This window comes from Callionymus lyra, chromosome 1, assembly GCF_982586985.1.
Source record: "Callionymus lyra chromosome 1, fCalLyr1.hap1.1, whole genome shotgun sequence".
Taxonomy (NCBI): Eukaryota; Metazoa; Chordata; class Actinopteri; order Syngnathiformes; family Callionymidae; genus Callionymus; species Callionymus lyra.
In genome coordinates, this window is record NC_141818.1 from 36,160,849 (window position 1) to 36,180,561 (window position 19,713).

The 19,713-nt window shown below is 40.6% G+C and overlaps 1 protein-coding gene across 2 annotated transcripts; it reads left to right on the forward strand.

The window, feature by feature from the left end:
- Positions 1-630: 630 nt before the first annotated feature.
- jupa (junction plakoglobin a) lies at positions 631-19,698 on the forward strand. Of its 2 annotated transcripts, XM_087805165.1 has the most exons (16): positions 631-784; positions 9,622-9,671; positions 10,436-10,603; positions 10,664-10,917; positions 11,251-11,489; positions 12,605-12,806; positions 13,442-13,586; positions 13,734-13,837; positions 14,055-14,390; positions 15,674-15,826; positions 15,924-16,043; positions 16,365-16,515; positions 17,484-17,605; positions 17,688-17,727; positions 18,931-19,081; positions 19,148-19,698. In XM_087805165.1, coding segments are annotated over exons 2-16 (2,199 nt in total). In that variant the 5' UTR covers positions 631-784; positions 9,622-9,658; the 3' UTR covers positions 19,149-19,698. The 2 variants fall into 2 exon arrangements, with proteins under 2 accessions (XP_087661291.1, XP_087661302.1); XM_087805176.1 differs by lacking the exon at positions 19,148-19,698 and having other exon boundaries at positions 18,931-19,082.
- Positions 19,699-19,713: the final 15 nt, after the last annotated feature.

Sequence of the window (19,713 nt, forward strand, 5' to 3'; positions counted from 1 at the left end):
TTATTCTTTTTGCTAATGTTTTTTTTATTATTATTTCTCATAAGAATGAGTTCATAGTGATGCTGGTTGCTTGTAATATCTGCCATTTGTATATCGTAAATATTTAATATAAAGGGCTTCACACTACACATTTAAAAATGTATTTGTTACTGACAATGTTTCTGAGAATATGAGATAAAAGGTAAGACTGCACATTCGGTAAGCTATTTGATGACGTCACGACCCTACCCATCAAACATGACTCACTTTGCTTGTCTGGTTTCGTTAGGGTGTGGTCACTCGTCGAGCAGGTAAAAGAGTAGCTTTGAGTAAAAACCATGTGACTCGGGCAATCGTATGTCAGTTTGCTATATAACAAAAATTTCAACAAAAATAATGCAACAAAAATAATGTGAAACAACTAAATATAAATGTAATTCGTTTTTTTTTTTAATCAGGTGGACTTGGATATATTTTTCATTTATATTTTACTTGTCATCTGTAATCGAGGTGAAAGGCATCGATCCCAGTGAAACACAAGTGTAGAAAATAGCATTAAAAGTAAACAGTGGAAGCACAAAGCGCAACAGCAGCAGGGTGGGGTCGGCGTGTAGGGGGCGGAGCTACATTAAAAGAGGCGTGGCCTCGGCAGTGGTGACGCTCTGTCTTCACAGTAGAGCTCAGAGACAGCCGGGCAGCAGCGGAGAGAGTGCAGGAGTCGACGCGGATATTAAAGAGGATCCATTCGAAGCGACCATCACGGCTCTGGATTAACATTTAAAAGCCGCTATTTGTTCGAAAAAAGGTACGTTTTAAAAATGACCACTTTTTTTTCCGACAGTCCTCAAACTCAGCGCGTACATCGCACGAGTCTTTGTGCCAGAAATGCTGTCCGTGGTGACTTTTCTGCTCTTCTTCTCTAACTTGTTTTTTGTTGAAACAGCGACTAAATGTTATTAGTTTATCTCTGTCGGCAACGTTTGTCTTTTTAAAACTATTTTCCCGAAGTTTAAACTAACAAGAGCGCAAGTGTGTGAGTTCATTTCCGCATGTGTCGCACCGACAACAAAAAACATGTCGACGAAATGATAAAGTCAAAGGTTCATTGTTCGCCCGCGTCTCTCTCTCTCTCTTTCTTTCTCTGTCTCTCCTCCCGTGGAACCACGACCGTATGTGTTCCGGTATCGATCAGTCAACTTGACGTCACTTATCAATCAATATGTGACAACGTCGAAAGTGTTACGAGCTCGTGCCTGGACGTCACTAAGTGGCGTCGGGAGCAGCCTTTGAACATTGAAACTCAATGTAACAGTTTAACCGATAAAAGTCTTTAATGTGCTTCATTCAAACACTCTGAAGTTAATCTAACGGAAGACTAAACATTATTAATATGAATTTTAAGAGTACATACCATGTTTTATTTTCTATTGGTTCATGTGTTCTGGCCTTACTTTATAGAACCAAAAATGAAATGTTGCCTTTCTACCGCTGTATAGTGGTTTATAGTCAGCTTTCAAAGGAAATTTGAGGTTTTGAGGCAGTTTATATCTTGTTTTTTCCCTTTTATCGTCATACCTCATGACGTCTCTAAGGAGACTAACAGATCCATTTACTTTTAACTCTTTACATTCGTTCATCCATGTTTTTTTTTCTTCTATTTGAACTACTTGTCTCTTTTTTTACATGTATATTTATTTAAAGGGACAAACTTTGAACTGTATACAAAATGAAATAATACATAAATATGATTGGAAAAAAAATAACATGCCAAAAAGAAATGACTGCGCGTGCACGAATGCTCCTCCCCCAATGCAACACTAATAGACTCAGGGACTCATTCATTCCTTGTGCTATTGTTCTTTCTCTTTATTTCTCTTTGTTCTTGTTCTTATTTTTATTTTCTATTTATACTTTTATGAATTATTGCTGTGTCTTATTGGAAAAAAAAACAATTTCCCGAAGGAGACCTTCTGAGGGATCAATAAAGTTCTACCTAACCTAAAACTATTGAGATTTTGGGCAGGAGCAAAGCGAAGGGATGATGTTATTATATGTTCATATCTTTTTGGGTCTTTGTTTTATTTTCTTTGATATGTGGTCTTTATATTTGCGCTTTGATATCTCTTTGCTCTTGTTGTTTGCCCTTTGTTCTTGCTTTTATGACACTTGCTGTACTTTCTATTTTCTGCTTATTTCTGCTAAAATCTAATTTCTTGAAGATCTCCAGAGCGATTATTAAAGTCAATGTAATCTCACTAGATTATTTTATGCTGTAGTTAAATAAAATGAGTCACTGTCTCTTTTAACATGATTAAACTTGGTTCTTGGAGCTGATAAGCATTTACAAGACGGAATGTTGTATATGGTCATGTAATTACATTTTTGTATGGGAACCAATTATTATGAATTATTGTTAAAAGCTGAGCGCTAAACTATCTTGACAATAATAATAATAATAATAATGCATTGTCATTGAATGTCCAAAGGAAATGGTTAGAGCTAAGAAAAGTTTTGTAAGAATATTTTTAATGAACTAATATTATTTTCCACATGTTCCTCTAGATATTTATCACACGTGTAGTTGTGACATTTTACCACTACCGTGACAAATCTTCCATGATGTCATCTTCAAATTTGTCAGACACCGAGAGCATCTTGGAATCTTGCTCAGTGGTTTACAGCAGAAGCACACATTCCTCTGATTAGATCTCATTGTAAAAATGGAAATTGTATTATCCATCCATCGAGATGTGACATTTCTGTGCAAACTCTAATGATGATTTGATTGAAAATTAAAGCCACTTAAACGCCGCTCATCAACTTTTGTGTAATGAATGCGATCATGCACTCGTGATGGAGGACTGGTGAGTGTAGCTATGAATGTGTGTCATGATGAACGACCTCGGATGAACCCGGCCCTGTCATCAAGAAGACCCCCCCCACCCCTCTGTTCTGGAAGCTGTTCATGTCTACCCTCAGGGAACATGTCGGGTGGTGGGATAATGGCGTGGGGTGTCGTGCTGTAGATTTCACAACTACAGCTGTGGTGACATGGTGGTAATCCCCCACCCCCTGCCCCGTCCCCTGCTTAATTCCCTGATACTGTCCTACATTAGTGGAGCAAGAGGCCAGGAGACCCTTCAGTGTATAAAATGTCTACACTTGATAAAAGGGGATTATTGTATGGCACATATCCATCCCTCTTTGTTTGGTGGTGGGGTTTATCATCGTCTTTGTCGCCCCTTTTACTCCAGCCCAGTGTTGCCTGACTGAGTTCTATCCAGGGGCTCGGTTACAGCCGCTCATGTCAGGTGACCTCTCCTCTTATTGCATATCACCTTCCCTTTTGTGTTCAACTGTTCCCATAGAGAAGAGATATAAAGTTCCTGCCTGGTCCAACTAAGGTCCATTAGCTTGACTTGGCTAGTAAGACGGCACAAAACCGAATCAATAAAACACCTTAAAGGTTCCCTCACCAGTACTTAAAACTGAGCATCTGGGGGTTAGAGCACTAGGTCTTAACCACTGCAATACCAGTTAGCTTTGCAGCATTCCAGAGTCCTTAAATCTCTACTAAATCTCTTGAAGATTGATGAATGTTGAAGAATGACCGATAAACCGCGGTCAAGCAAAAGTTGAACTACTTTAGTGTTTCCATTGTATGGTGTGTTTAATATTCTTGTTGGAGCTGAACATGGCTAGTTACCTGAGCAGCAACAACCTAAATAGGCTGAGTTAGCTTTTTCCTCTTCTCTCTTCTACCCCCTGCAACGTACGTACCAACAGTTTGCCTTCTTTCCGGATGCAGGACCTGACTCACTTTTGTAGATTTTTTTTTTTTTGTTTGTGTTATTGCCCAGATTTTTTTAAACCAACGCGATAGTTTTGAAATAAACGAGTGTTAAATCCCGGTATTTCTCTTAGGAGAAGCTAAATTGAATTATTTATTTTGAACCTCTTTTTGGGATGAGAAACAATCCCCTGTCAGGCTTCTGTCCAACCTAGCCAATCACTTTAAAGGTCTTTCCTTGGACTTGAGCTGAATGCACGATGGAATCATCCAAATTCCGAGGTACGAGCGTGAAGTCGGGGAATAAGAGTCCTGCAGTGACTCAACAAGTAGCGTTTTCACAGTTGGTTGATTTGGCTCATCATTGCTGCAACGCTGTCGTGAGTCGGCTCCTTCTCCTTCACTTGCCAATTTCACACCCCTGGGAGTGTAAAATGAGGACAGAGGGGTGCGGCTGTGTCACTCTGCTATTAACACACCCTTGAATGAAAAAAGATGGAGTGAAGTCGACTTAAATTAGAGATGGGTGCAGTTCACAACAGCGAATCTCTATAGATGCTTTTAAAGCCAATGTTTTTTCTCACTGACTCAATTAAAACTATTAAAAAAAATTGGTCCCACCCGTCCTTATTGGAAAGATGCATGTTATAGTTATTTGTTTATGTAGAATTAAAGGGATAAACCTTGTACCTGTTTCTTTAGTTTTACTACACTCAAAGTAGACTCATTTTAGAATGGCTGTATGTAGTGCTATTTTTGTTTAATTATGACTTGCAAAACCGTAAGCCATTATATCTGTCACGTCTTGAGGGTGCAGTTGAACATCATGTCAGCATCGGAATCTTTAAGTTCTGTTTATACTCCTACCAAGTCCACACCATCAACCCCCCCCTCGGTTCCCTTGAGCGTCCGATCTCCCTGCAATATTAATCATCTGTCACTTCAGCCGAGCGCTCTGCTGCACAGAGGACCAATGCGATGTCAGTTAAAGCTAAAACAAACGTGTCACACTAGGGGTTTGGATGCACTTTCTAGTCTACTTGGCGCACCTACAAATGAAGCCATCTTGGTGCTCTTGAGCTTTTTTTTTTGAAGTCGATCCACTGGCGACACTTGAGGGCCTTCGCTCCCTTCTATTCTGACAGCAGTCAAAGGGACAATGCTTCTTCTATTTCCCTCTACCCGTTGAGCATAGCAGCACAGAGCCTTTCTCTGTCCTGTATCAGAGAATCAGTTCATCCTCTTTCCTTCCGAAACTGCAGCCAAACAACTCTGAAGGGGTGGGGGGGTAAATCCTGAGTTCCAATGACTTAAGAATGTCTACTGAACTTGGAGAGATTTGAAGTCACTGGACTTGTTTTTGAAATTTCGATGCACGTCTTCTGTGTGCTCTATCAGCTCCGGGAAACTTGATCCCTCGCACAACTGGAGCGCCTCTTAAGTAGTCACAATGAATCAACGGACAGATTTGAGGTTATTACTTTCTATCTTCTGCTCCTTTCGTTCATTGGCTCGATGACTGTGTTCACTGTTTGGCTGGGATTATGTCCAGTGTTGACGGGGACGAGGCAAGAATGCTACTCAACATCTGCCACGTTTGGACAGATCCAGCCAGTATGTTGCACAACTACAGCATTTTGTCAGTATTTTTCTTCACTTGGCAGCGTCGCTAGTGTCTGGACTTTATCAACGGTTTTCCTTATCATTTCTAATTGCTGCTTTAATTCAAGTTGTTTATCTTTAAAATCACTCTGTGTTTGCTTTAGTCATTATATGATAATGGCAAGTTTTTCTTGGCTTTTCAGAAAAAAAGAGTATTTGAAAGATCATAAATATTAACTGAAACCCCACTAATAGTAATGATTAATGTCATTTAAGATTTATATTCAATTTTAACTAACATGGACCATTTTTTTTATGTGACCCAAGGCGTTTTAAGTATAAAATAATAATAATCCAAAATATTGATTTAAGCAAATGGAACTCCTGTTTTTTTTTCTCCTGCTGTTTCATGTTGGGAGTCAGGTGCATCAGATAGTGCTTCTAGTCAACCACCACAATAAATCAATTTGGTGTGCACCACTTCACATCCGACCATATTGATCTATGACTATACCACCACCCAGTTAACCCCTGCTGTCCGCACCCGTTCTAGTCGGAGGAGAGTGGGGTGTACAGGGTTTCGGATCAAGCGAGATTAAGGGTGTGCTAATCTATGTCCCGCTGGGGTGGCTGAACCCCCGTTCTGAGAAGAGTGCTAGCCGGGCCTGAAGCTGGTCTGCTTCCTAAAAAGGCCATTTAGTGTGTCAGTAGAAGTGGGCTGCTTGAGTGATGCATATCGGGGCTAAGTGCTTCATAATAAGAGCAGTGCGTTGCATGTCAAGCCGTTGATCAGTTTTTGTGCAGATGGCTGCGGAAGCTTTACAGATGTGTGGCAACATAATCTCCTATATTTGCATGTCAGCCTAAACATTGCGTGTCTGACAAAATTATGGTTGCATAGCAAAGACCATCTTTCAACTAAGTCTGATGTTCCTTTGCTGAGATTTCACTGGTAAAGAAAAATCATATTAAGCGTTTTCAATACATGGGATTGGTTTTGGATGAACGTGTTTGTTTTTGAAGGCAGTAATCTGCTGAATTTGAGAAGGTCTTGGTGTTCAGATTACTGACCAATTATTTGGGACCAGGAAGCAAGACAAATTTAGGCTCATGTTTTTATAGATTAGTTGAACACTTGCTTAAACAACGGTCCACCTCTCTCGTCTATCTTCTAAGAAGTTGTCTCTTGCCTCTTTTAGGTGGATTCGCCGCTTAACTGAAGCACGGTGCATGAATATTCCAGTAGTGGAGCCTTAAGGATAATGTGCTTTGAAACGCTGCCCATTAAGACATTTTGTAAACGGTATCATTATGAAACCTTTTATAGCATATATAGCTATTACAGTCAAAGTATTTTCAATGTCTTACATATGACATACACTTGTGCAATTGTGTAACAAACCAAAAGATTGTCTAAAAGGCTCAAAAGTTTTTTTTTCCCCTGTTAAACCGCTCCATTATAGATGTTTCGAGCAAGAAGCAACATGTCCCTGTTGGTATGCTATATGAGCAGGTTGTGTAGTGAGAGTATCAATCATTTTAATTTCAATGTGTTGTAAATGTGTGGTTTCTGTTTGCTGGAAGACCCACTTTCATTTGTGGCTTTGCTCAGTTCATATTAAATAAACTATAAATGGATCTTGAGTCATTCTGATGCTCAATATTGGGTATAGTATAATACGTTACGTTTTGCCTTTCATGCTTGTGTTTTAAATACTTTTTTAGGTACTAAGGACATGTTATCTTAACTGTTGAGGACTAGTATTTGAATTCTGAACTGAGATTTACAAGTCTATTATAGTCCCCTGGCATAATTTATCTTTGTGTACCAAACAAGAACTGTGGATTAGATTTTAAAGAATTATCCTTTGAGATTACAGCGTGACGGTGGAGCCCGGAATGCGATGGTGTGGAATGTTTCACCAGCACACGAGTGAGCAACACTACTCTCCTTACTAGTTCACAAACGCTCCATATGGGAGTCCGTTTTTTTTTCATATTCAGCACGTTAATCTCGAGTGAAACTTTTATTACGGTGAAGTTACACATAATTCATTAACAGAGGTTAAAGTCCATTCCACAGTCACGACACCTTTTGGTTAAAGTTTCTTCAAGAAATGTTCCTGATTTAATGCAGGTTCTACAGAATAAAGACAAACTTTGTTTCTTCATTATTGAATTTCTCTTGAAGAAAGATCTAAAAAAAAAAAGTCATAATTTGAGTCATTTTGTGGGAACTTGAAAGGAAACGACTCTTATCAGCATCCACATAAACACTGGGCATCAGATGGGTCAGCAGATTAAATGCTCCCATAGAGGAGTGCCTGTGCAGAGTTTTTGGTTACCGAGGCAATACACTGGGAGTGTCCTAGCATTGCCACAGTTCGCTGAACCCACTGCCTCGCCCCAGGAGAACAAAGACTGCACAATTATGGTCCCTAAATGACAGCAAGCGGAGAAAGTCAAATCATTTCGTTAAAGTTTCATTGGGAATGTAACTTTTTGCCGTTATAATACAGAGTTACTTAAGGAGAGGCAGTCGAGATAGAAGGTCTGAGAGTGAAGTTTCACACAGGGCCACACCTCGGGAGATATAAAAGGAATTCTTTGAGTCTAGGAACATATTCTGGCCTGTAGCCTCATGTGTGAGCAGGTAACTCGCTGGGTGACATGTAACCACATGTCTCTCGGGGGCCAGTTTTGTGAGATAGACAGTTTGAAAATTGCTTTTGAAAGCAAGTGTGTCCACTTAATGAACGGAAACAATCGACTTATAATCTTAAATGAAGCCAAAACTATGATAGAGAAGTTGGGCTTGTTGAGGGCTTGGACATGGATCATGGTCTTTAGAGGTAAAAAATACAGTTTTAACTACTATCCTAGTAGCATATTCAAGTGTTGCCTAGAAACTAGCCTTATTTTGGTGATATTCTAGTGAAATCTAGTTTCCTAGCTTTCTTTGTGTGCTCTGGACAAAGCCAGGGACGACACAAGTGTTAAGAATAAAACCACAGACCACTACAGAAAAGATTTAAAGTTTAAAATATGCATGTAGCGAGTACATTATATAGAAAACAAATGACCTGTTGGTAAATAAGTGTCAAAACATGCTAACAATGATGTAACAAACATAGACTTTGATATATATACATCCTTTATATTGCATGAAAAACGACAGCAAAAATATCCATGAAATTTCCCTACAGTAGCGGTTACAAAACTTTTTTTCCTGGTGGCTGTCTCTCCTGAAAACGACAAATGATGTTGAGTTACATAGTTTTGAAGGTGTTTATAACTTGTATTAATGAAATCAGTTGTGTGTAGGGTGGATATCTTATCAGAAGCTAGTGTGGCATTAAGCCCAGACTTGTTTTATCACCAGCAAGACTGTTGGATGAGCTCAACCTCTAATTATATTGTTATTACTAGCAGCGGTTTGAAGAATGTATGGGGGCGATTTCAATGTCCCTTCTCTTTTTTTCCCCCATGTTGGACTTTTAACACCTGCATCAATTGTGTAAATCAGAAACGCACAACAAAAAGGCCAGTCGCCGAGCAAAGGAGCAACAACTTTCAAACATCTGAGAAGCCGTAAGAAGCACAGTGGTCTCATTGTACCGAACTCGTATGTCACCCGCTCTGTCGCGCTGCTTTTGTGGACGCGGCGAAGGAGATTTCTGTGGTGGGGAACCGTTTAGAGTTATTCAAGGCTGTGCTGGATTATTTTGGAATTGAATCACCTTTTTTGTTTTCGACTGGAGCCATTATTAAAACAATATTTTGCAGATTTGGAGGCAATTTTGTAACTAATCGAAGACAAATATATCTGCTCAATTGATTCTTTAACTCTTCTGTGAAATTAACTGAGGCACAAAAATTCGACGGCATATTTCATGACAACATTGTCCCCATTAATAAAGGATTTAAACCAGGCCTACAGCTGTAACGCCATGTGGCGAGCAGACTCTTGCACACTCTCTGCCAAAACCTGACAGGCAGGTTCCTGATGTGTCAGCGAAAAGGCCGCTCCCTCTGCTGTATGGGCGGAGGCCTGGGGTGAAAGGTCACACAGACCCACTTGCATTCCTGACTTGGAGCTGTCTCTTCTCTGCGCCGCTGCTCCATGTTGTCATTTTTGGGTCAAAGTATCGAGATATCTGGACTCCAGCTGCATAGTAATAAGCAGGGCTGAATTATGAATGAATGCCAAGCGGATTTTACAGCCACTTATTTTTCTTTCTTTCTTTTAGGTTCCCTCCATCGCTGTTTTGATCACAGGAGGTGAAGATGGCAATGCATAGTAAGTTTTCTTTCTTTATTATCAGCATGCACATATTGAATTTAATGAATTCATATTCTGATGATTATAATTATTTAATTATAATTTAAGGTCAAAGATAAATAGTTAGGTGACCTTTTTAAAACTAAAGTATCAATCATAATTGGTAACTATAATTATTTTTCTAAAATTAATTAATTGTCTTCTGCTGAATATCTTGTTATAATGAAGTTATAAACCATGTCAAGTTGTCTACAAAAGAAAAAGAAAATATTCTTGTTTTGCCTCAATCCACACAATTTAGGTGGGGCAAAATCTATAAAGAATAAAAAAACAAAAAAACATAAGTGAAGTTTGCTAGTGTCCCTTAAAAAAATAACTCTCCTATTTACACTCAGTAAATATGTGAAAAGTTTTATTTTAGCTTGGTCAGCATTTCATTTCACTTGACTAGCTTGGATTAAAGTGTAGGCACAAATACAAGTGAATGCTTGATGTCTATGTTAACAGAAACTTGAAACCAAAAATCTACACTGAAAACAGTCAATTCATTTAACTCTAAATTTTGAGAAAATAAACAACCCATGCAGGGTTCTTAAACTTCCTAAAATAAAATGACTCATGAGTGTCGCTATTCAGTTTGTTCCTATATTTGGCCAGAAACCCTACAGGCACTTCTAAAAAGTTAATTATTTGTTCACGGTTAGCCAACAGTTTCTTCATAAATGAAAGCTAGTAAATCGGTGTCGAGTAGAAGTTGAACTCCTGCACTGACCTCTTGACAGTGGGTGAGCCCAGGAGCAGCAAGATGAAGGTGACGGAGTGGCAGGACACGTCGTACAACCTGGACTCTGGGATCCAGTCTGGAGCCAACACGGTCAGAGACGAGGACGGCGAATTCACCACAACCAAACACTACACCATGACGTCAACAGTCACAAGAGAGGAGCCTGGTGAGGAGAGGGAAGCATACGCTTGATCAGTCGTGGTCGTGACACTTGTGCTTCTTGTAGACCTCGACACCCAGTACACCATGACCAGAGCCCAGCGGATACGCGCCGCCATGTTCCCCGAGACCCTAGAAGAAGGCACCACCATCCTGTCCACCCAGACGGATGCGTCCCAGATGACCAATGTCCAGCGGCTCGCCGAGCCGTCGCAGATGCTGAAGACCGCGATCATCCATCTGATCAACTACCAGGATGACGCCGAGCTGGCCACACGTGCCGTGCCGGAGCTCACCAAACTGCTGAACGACGAAGACCAGGTGATTTTTGTCACTCTTCTGTCAAGTCTGTGCGTCAATAATAAATGCTGTCTTAAATTATTTGAAAATGTCAGAAGATTGTTTTTAAATAGGGAGAGCTTCAACATTGAAGAAATTATGCATGAATTATATGTTTTAATAAACTGCTACATTTAAAATAAATCATATTCAAACATGAAATATAAATGAAAGGAAAATATTAATCAATTAAATGTTATTATTTTGGACTTGTTTATTTAGTTGTTCATTTAATCTTCTGTGTGTTGAATGTAACTTTAAGGTGAGCGATAATCTATGAGGTTGACATGACAACTGTCTTTGCCGTCCTGTCAGGTGGTGGTCAGCAAGGCGGCTCAGATCGTCAACCAGCTGACCAAAAAGGAAGCGTCGCGTCGCGCCCTCATGGGGTCCCCTCAGATGGTGGCGGCCGTGGTGCGAGCCATGCAGAACACCAGCGACATGGAGACGGCGAGGGCCACCGCCAGCATCCTCCACAACCTGTCCCACCAGAGAGAGGGGCTGCTCTCCATCTTCAAGTCTGGAGGCATCCCGGCTCTAGTCCGCATGCTGAGGTACACTGGACTCTTAGAAATCCATCCATCTTTTCACAACTACTGCTACATGAACACGACTGTCAACGACCTCCACCACTGCATATGTATTTATGTATGGACGCCAGGGAGGTCGTTCACCTCGACCTCGAAGCAACACAAGGGTTCATGACTCTGGTGAAATATTTAAACTCATAACTGGTTCATTTAAAACAAAGATTATCTTTCACGATGATGCATGGCATTTTCTTCTTTCTTTTTCTTATCTTAACTACATAGCTTTAGAGAGATAGTTCACCGGGAATTCAGATTGCACTCATTTTCTTCTCACCCTGATGTCGACTAAGGGTTGGGATTCAATTTATTTAATCTGTAGTTTTTGGAGTTATAGACAAAAACTTGTTGTGAAAAATAACGTTTATTTTAATGTAGCATCTGGAGCTCAGTGGTCTTCGTCTTCGTCCAAAAAAAACATCCTAATGACTCCATACTTCTCATCTATAATGTCTGTCTTCTTTTCAAGTCTCGTCAAGAGACTCGGAATAAAAGAAGAATAGAATGAAATGAGTCTATATGTCATGTTTGTTTGTAGCAGACATTTAAAGTATAACAAGCGATACAAACTGGAATTACTTCGGGTAAAAATTGCGAGCGCTTCCCGGGCGCACACAGTCTACTGTCTACACTTTAATTAAATAAGACGGAGTTCCTTGCAATAAAAACAGGAAACAAACCTGAAATATTTGCCCTGTGCTTTGAGTTTATTTCCATAATAAGTATCTTCCTCCTGTCCTTGTTAACTAATCCTGGATTTTTTTTTAATGTTAATATAACATTGTGTCATTTATAAACTGATATATTTTTTGTTTGGTAAATATAAAAGTTAAAAGGTTAACATTTTAAATCATTACAATATACATTTAATATTTGTCTTATGTATAAACATTATTTATAATTTCTCTGAGTTACAAGGGTCTTGACAAATTGTGTCAAATCACACGGTCGACAAGCACCACATGATCTGTAACGTCTCTGAAAGTGGTGACTAAAGATGACGCATGTCTTGTTGAGGCTAAGACCAGTGACTCACCATGACCTGCATTTGTGCCCCCCTCCCCCTCTCCTCCCCCACTCAGCTCCCCCATGGAGTCGGTGCTGTTCTACGCCATCACCACCCTCCACAACCTGCTGCTGCACCAGGAAGGAGCCAAGATGGCGGTGCGACTGGCCGACGGCCTGCAGAAGATGGTGCCCCTGCTGAAGAAGAGCAACCCCAAATTCCTGGCCATCACCACCGACTGTCTGCAGCTGCTGTCCTACGGCAACCAGGAGAGCAAGGTGTGTCAGATTGTTGTGCCTCTGAAAGCTGAAACTTGTCTTGTGCGGACGTGCTCTGGGTGTGGCGTGTGAACTCCGTGAGTCAGGTGCAGGAGTCGGGCGTGACTGGTGTTTACCGGCAAAGCAAAGAAGCCTCGTTTCTAGAGAAATCTGTTTGTTTTTGAAGTCATTCATTTAGATAAACTCGTTTTCAATCATTCTCATGTCGACTAAGGGTTGGGATTATTTTCAGAGTAATCTGTTCCTTTTATAGTTCTAGACGATTTAAATCATTTTGTTCATTTTAATGTAGTGACTGGAGCTCAATTGTCTTCGTCCAAAAAGACACTTAAAAACATCCAAATACCTCTGTGGATTACAGACGAGAAGTATGGAGGGATTTGAGTTTTTAAGTGTGTTATTGGAGGAAGACAACTGAGGTTCAGTCGCTACATTAAAATGAACAAACATTTTTGTCTATAACTCTAAAAGAAAGTTCAGATTACTCTGAAATAATCCAAACCCTTAGTCGACATGAGGGCGAGTAGAAAATGAGTGAAGTTTTGGTTGAACCTTTTATATCTGAGGAACTTAAAAGGGTCTAAGAAGTTAATTCGCTCGTCTTCTCTGCTGACATTTCTGTTTCATGTTCTCAGCTCATCATTCTTGCCAACGGGGGCCCCGAAGGTCTGGTCCACATCATGAGGAGCTACAACTACGAAAAGCTGCTCTGGACCACGAGCCGAGTCCTCAAAGTCCTCTCTGTGTGCCCTAGCAACAAGCCCGCCATTGTGGAGGCCGGTAGGTAGAACCATGTGACAACACACCTGTGTCCTGCAGGTGTGTCGGCTCTTTGTTCTTCTGAGCCGCGGATCTCCGTCGACCGCGGTGTCGCGTGACGACGGAGTCTATAATCGCGATGGATTATCACATGCTTGTGACCTGCAGGTGGGATGCAGGCCCTGGGAAAACACCTGAATGGATCCAGCCAGCGTCTGATGCAGAACTGCTTGTGGACTCTTAGGAACTTGTCTGATGCTGCGACCAAGCAGGTTCGTGTTCACCTTGACCTTGAATAAACCCACCAGATTTCACATGTGTATCTCGAAATTACTTTTAGTCCTTGAATGTTTGCTTTAAGAATCCGTGATTGTTTAATTTTAGCTTTCAAATGTTTTTATTTATCATATATATATATATATATATGTTGAAATATGTATATATAATGAATTTTCTTTTACACGCCATGTGTTCTCTCTGGTGCTGCAGGAGGGCATGGACAGTCTGCTGCAGGTTCTGGTCGGCCTGCTGAGCTCCGACGACCTCAACATGTTGACCTGCGCCACCGGCATCCTCTCCAACCTCACATGCAACAACGCCCACAACAAGAGCCTGGTCACGCAGAACAACGGCGTGGAGGCTCTGATCCACGCCATCCTGCGCGCCACGGAGAAGGAGGACGTGACCGAGCCCGCCGTCTGCGCCCTCCGTCACCTGACCTCGCGCCACCAGCAGGCCGAGGTGGCCCAGAACGCCGTGAGGAGACACTACGGCATCCCCGCCATCGTCAAGCTGCTGAACCAGCCGTACTGGCCCGTCATCAAGGTAACGTTTCAAGCTCTTGCACAAATTTAAAGATTGAACAACAGTTGAAAGTAACGTGTGAGGAATAGAAATACCTATAGTAACGAGTGAGGTATAGAAATACCAGGGACTAAACCAAGAGAGAACCTCCCGATTTAAAAACACTGCACAGTTGGATTTAAAAGGGAAACAAGTTTAAGTGATGATTCAACCAAAATTCAAATTCACACATTCTCTACTTTTGGGATTATTTTCAGAGCAATCGGTTCTATTTTAAAGTTGTAGGCATCTACAGTATATCCATGCTAATGTAGCGACATTTCATGCTAAAAAAACAATCTTAAAATATAGATTTATTTAGGTTTTCCTGGTACAATTCCTCGTGTTGAGTCTTAAATACAAGAGGGACGTTACAGACAAGCACTATGGAGGTATTTGTATGTTTTTAAGTGTCTTTTTGGACGAAGATGAAGACAAAGACAACTGATCTCCAGTCGCTACATTAAAATGAACAAACATTTTTGCCTATAACTCTCCAAAGGAACAGATTACTCTTGACAATAATCCAAACCCTAAATCAACATGAGTAGGGAATGTTTAGAGTTTTGAATTTTTGGGTGGACAATTGCTTTAACTGCAATGCATGCTGGGATGCACAAAGAATTGTTGACTTGAGTTACATCTAGATATTATATCTTTATGGAAGGATATTGGTACCATCAGAAAATTAAATGGTTGAATTTCAAATGTATTTTTTTTTTAATTGATTTTCTTTATCATTTAATTGTTTAAGAATTTATTTAATTATTTAAAGAAAAACATTATCATCTTTTTAATATTGAAATTGTTGAATTCAATTATGTTTTAAATTAACTAATTGAATTATATTATTTGTATATTTGACGGTAGAATTTATTATTTTAAATTAAGAAATGATAATGATAATTACGTGTATAATTGGATATTCTAGTTTCAATAATTGAAAAAGTAAATTTTCTGAATTCACGTTTATTTATTTGTAGCCTAACATTTATATAAAGAAATTCAAAGTGTAAAAACGCAGTGATAATAATTAAAAGCATCAACAAAAACAATAATTGGATACAAACATTTAGCTGGGAAACGCATCCATATTAGGACAAGCTGAAAGAGGTTTGATCATGTGACACACATGGAGAGCAGATGGACACACAGATGTCGGTAAATCATGTGCGTCAACATCAAAAGCGTCAAAAGAAAAGCTAAACATTAGAAGAAGTGTCCAGTAATACAGGATGCGTCTGTGTCTCTCTCTCCTCATGAAGGCTGTCGTGGGCTTGATCCGAAACCTGGCCCTCTGCCCCGAGAACCAGGCCCCTCTGAGGGACGCCGGTGCCATCCCCCGCCTGGTCAACCTGCTGCTCAAAGCCCACCAGGACGCGCAGAAACACGGCTCATCCAACCAGCAGACATACCAGGTACATCTGCTCGACACATATGCCCTCGCCGCGTCACTCGCGGGGCTTATAAAACGAATGAACAAATGTGCCCCATCTAACATTGTTGCGGTGCCAGGACGGTGTGAGGATGGAGGAGATCGTGGAGGGCTGCACCGGAGCGCTGCACATTCTGGCCAGAGACCCCAACAACAGAGCCGAGATCGCCAACATGGAAACCATTCCGCTCTTTGTTCAGGTGAGTCTCGCGTCAGATCATCATCAAAATAATCTAATAAACTATTAATGGATTTGCTGTAGATGAAGATTTTAAATGGACGGAAATTATTCTTCATCTTTACTCGAATTTCAAAGCACAACAAGTCCGTTTTTAGGCAGAAACCTGTCGAGAACCAGGATAGCGGCTTATTTTATTCGCTGCGAGGAAACAAACGGGTCCTTGTGTCTATAATTCAGACCTTTTAACGAATGATCTCAAGTGTAAAGATGACATTTAATCTTCAACAGTTCTGCTAATTTCGCATATTCCTACCTCAAATTAAAACTTTCCCCTCTTCAGCTTCTCTACTCGCCCGTGGACAACGTGAAGCGCGTGGCGGCCGGCGTGCTCTGCGAGCTGGCTCTGGACAAACCCTCGGCGGAGGCCATCGACAGCGAGGGAGCCTCGGCTCCACTGATGGAGCTGCTGCACTCCAACAACGAGGGCATCGGTAAGAAACTGTTGACCAACTAAATTAATATTAATAAATCGTTATTTTTGGCATCAAAATAATAGTTATCACGCCCTCAACTTGTGTTGTTGCTAAAAAGATGTTTCATTAAATTCAAATTGTATCTGCTTGTTGAAGAATTTGACTGGAAACGCATAATATAAAGGTTTTTAAGATGTACTTCATATTTTTTTTTTTTATGTATACATTAAACTAACAATCACTGACACTCATCGAGCCATAACCCTGACAATAACTAGTACCTTGTTTATGATTTGCATACATTAACTACAAGTCTGTCGAAACAAATGGACTTCAAACGGTTCGACACAAAAAAAAACGCACTTTTGTCCAAAGAGATGAAATTTCAATTTCATTTTTTTGCTTTTCTGAAAACACACCTATGCATGTTGGCAGTTATAATTATTTCAAAATAAATCGGTGTAGTTGCAAATGTCAAAACCTGCCCGGGCTTGCCACCTACTGAGGGCATCAGGCGTTGGTGTTTCGATTTTTTTTTTTTCGAAAAAGAAGTCGCTGAAGAAAAAAAAAAAAAAAAATTGAATTGGTAATTCTTAAGAAATGTAAACGGTGCATAATGATCCTACTTTTGCAGATTTACTTGTAGAAAAAGTGTTTGTTTGCTTGTCATTTAGTTTTTTAACGGTTTATTTGCGTAATCTGATCTGATGACGTCACACAGACGCCACCCTGGTTGTATAATAATCAAAAAGGTCAAAAGCCTCAGAGGGAAACTGCAGTCAGGACATTATTTACGCTTGCGCTCGTCAAAACTCCCCCTGCTGGATAATATTGGCAGCGCATCGTAAAGCGTGCTTTATTTACTGGCAGAAATAAAAGGTTTTAAAATCCAAAATAATAAAAAACGCTATGTTTCCAATTCCCCTTGACGCGTGGGCGTGAACACAATCACGTCCACTGACTCCAAACTTCCTGTTCTTCTCCAGCCACCTACGCCGCCGCCGTGCTCTTCCGGATCTCCGAGGACAAGAACACCGACTACAAGAAGCGAGTGTCGGTGGAACTCACGCACTCCTTGTTCAAGCACGACCCGGTCGCCTGGGACCTGGTGAGTGTCGGGCTTTTTTTTTTAATTAGTTGACCTCGTCTCCTCTCTGACCTCCCGTGACCTCCTGTGACCTCCCCTGCAGGCTAACAACAGCGTCCCCATGGAAGGACCGTACCAGGACGGTGAGTAACCGCCCGTCACTCCGCACATGCAACACATTCCTCGTCGCTGCGTCAGCGCACCGCGGGGGGTTGGTTTCTGTGAACCAACCCCGGGACTTTGACTCGAGTAGAACAATAGTAGAAAAATAAACTCTTGATTTTTAAAACGTTTTCACCATGACTGGACACTTGGGGTGTGAAGTGACAAGAATCCGATGATGCGCTTTACGATACAGAGGCAACAATACGTTGTATTAGAATATATTGCAATACTGTTTGTAGTATTGTCGAGTACTTGACTCTGGTGTTGCAGAATTTACAGACCACATGACTCTTGTTTTGAAAGCAAAATATGTCCATACATGAGCTTCAAAGCTGCTGGAGTCAACAGTATCCTCTCGTCCTCAGTCATCGCAGGATTGTCTTGTTCCTTTAGCTGCGATTAAATGAATATCAATTAAAATATTGATTTTTAAGGACATAAATGAACGGTCAAAAAAGTAATTAGTTAAAATAAATTAAATCAAAGTTAAAATAATCAAATAAAAAGTACTCTTATACAATTTTATTAGACAGAAAGAGTCATTGAGTAAAACTAAAAGAGTGAAAAAATAAGTAAATCAGAGAGAATACTTAAGTAAGGAAGTACTTTAATACAATAGTTATCGAGAAAAAAAATCAAGTAAAAATATTCAAGTAAGAAAGTACTACAATAGTAATTAAGTAAAATCAGTAATTTAGAGAGAATACTTCAGAAAATAAGTTTTACAAGACCACATGACTCTTGACGAAGTCGTAACTGCTTTCATTTGAAACCAAAATATGTCCAAACATCAGCTTTAAAAGCTGCTGGAGTCGACCGTATCCTCTCGTCCTCAGTCAGGATTTAATTGTTCCTTTTAACAGCAGAGGACGCAACAACTGATGCCATCTAGTGGCCAAAAATGAATGCTTTGAATGTTAATGGAACATTTTAACATTTATTTATTTTATAAAGATTTAATTGAAATATAAAGAAAAACATGAAGGTGCTACGAAATCCAACAAAAAGTGCAGTTGAATATCAATGCAGTCGCTTCTCTCACCCCGACTTCAAGTCGTTATCTGCGTCTCCTCCACATTCCTCCCTGAACTGTTGCCCTTATATGGACGCACTTGTTCTGCTCAGACCCACAAAAAAAGATTCAGTTTCTCCGGGTTTAACTGCTTCTTTGGTTCCTGCAGAGCTGGACGCCGGTTTCGCTGGATACGGAGGCTACGCGGGCGACATGCCCATGGACGGGATGGACGGAAACATGATGCAGGACGAGTACGCCGGCTCCATGGCGTACCCGGGCACCATGGGCTACGACCGACAAGCTTTCAACGAGGCCTAGTATGTGGAGCGTCTCCACAACACGGGTCACTCCATGATACTCAGGGTCCACTTGTCTCTCCACAGGTCCAGACTGGCAACCAAGACCGGCTTGAGAGGCTCCTCTTCTCTCGTGTAATTTATGGCGGGACTTTTTCTAGCATCAGCAGGTTTTTAACTCTTTTTAGACTTCAGCTTGAAACCCTTTCAGACGAGTGTGTGTTGCTTCCGGGTGGGTGATCTAAGCCAAAGAGATTTTATTTTGTGACGATAATCGTAGCGACTCGTAGGAATGGATGAGCTCACGGCCACACACTCCTGACCGCGGTTCGACTGCAGGGGGCGACCTTTTTCAACGACTCCTATTTCTACGCCTCTTTTTATTCCTGCTGCAGAAGGAATTCGGCATTAGAGTAATTTTAACAGCGGTTTAAAGTTTTTATTTTGTTTTTGTTTTTTTTAATCTGATCGTTGGCAAAGAGTCTTGATACGTGCGGGGGGTTGATTTGTGGAATGTGCTAACATAGTCGGGGTGGCCTACTGCTGGAGTAACTACTGACAGGGAAATTTATCTTTCTACTTATTGAGAGTTTTTACTGAATTTTGTTTAATAAAAATAAAGACTATATTAAAGCTCATGTGGCGTCCGTGTC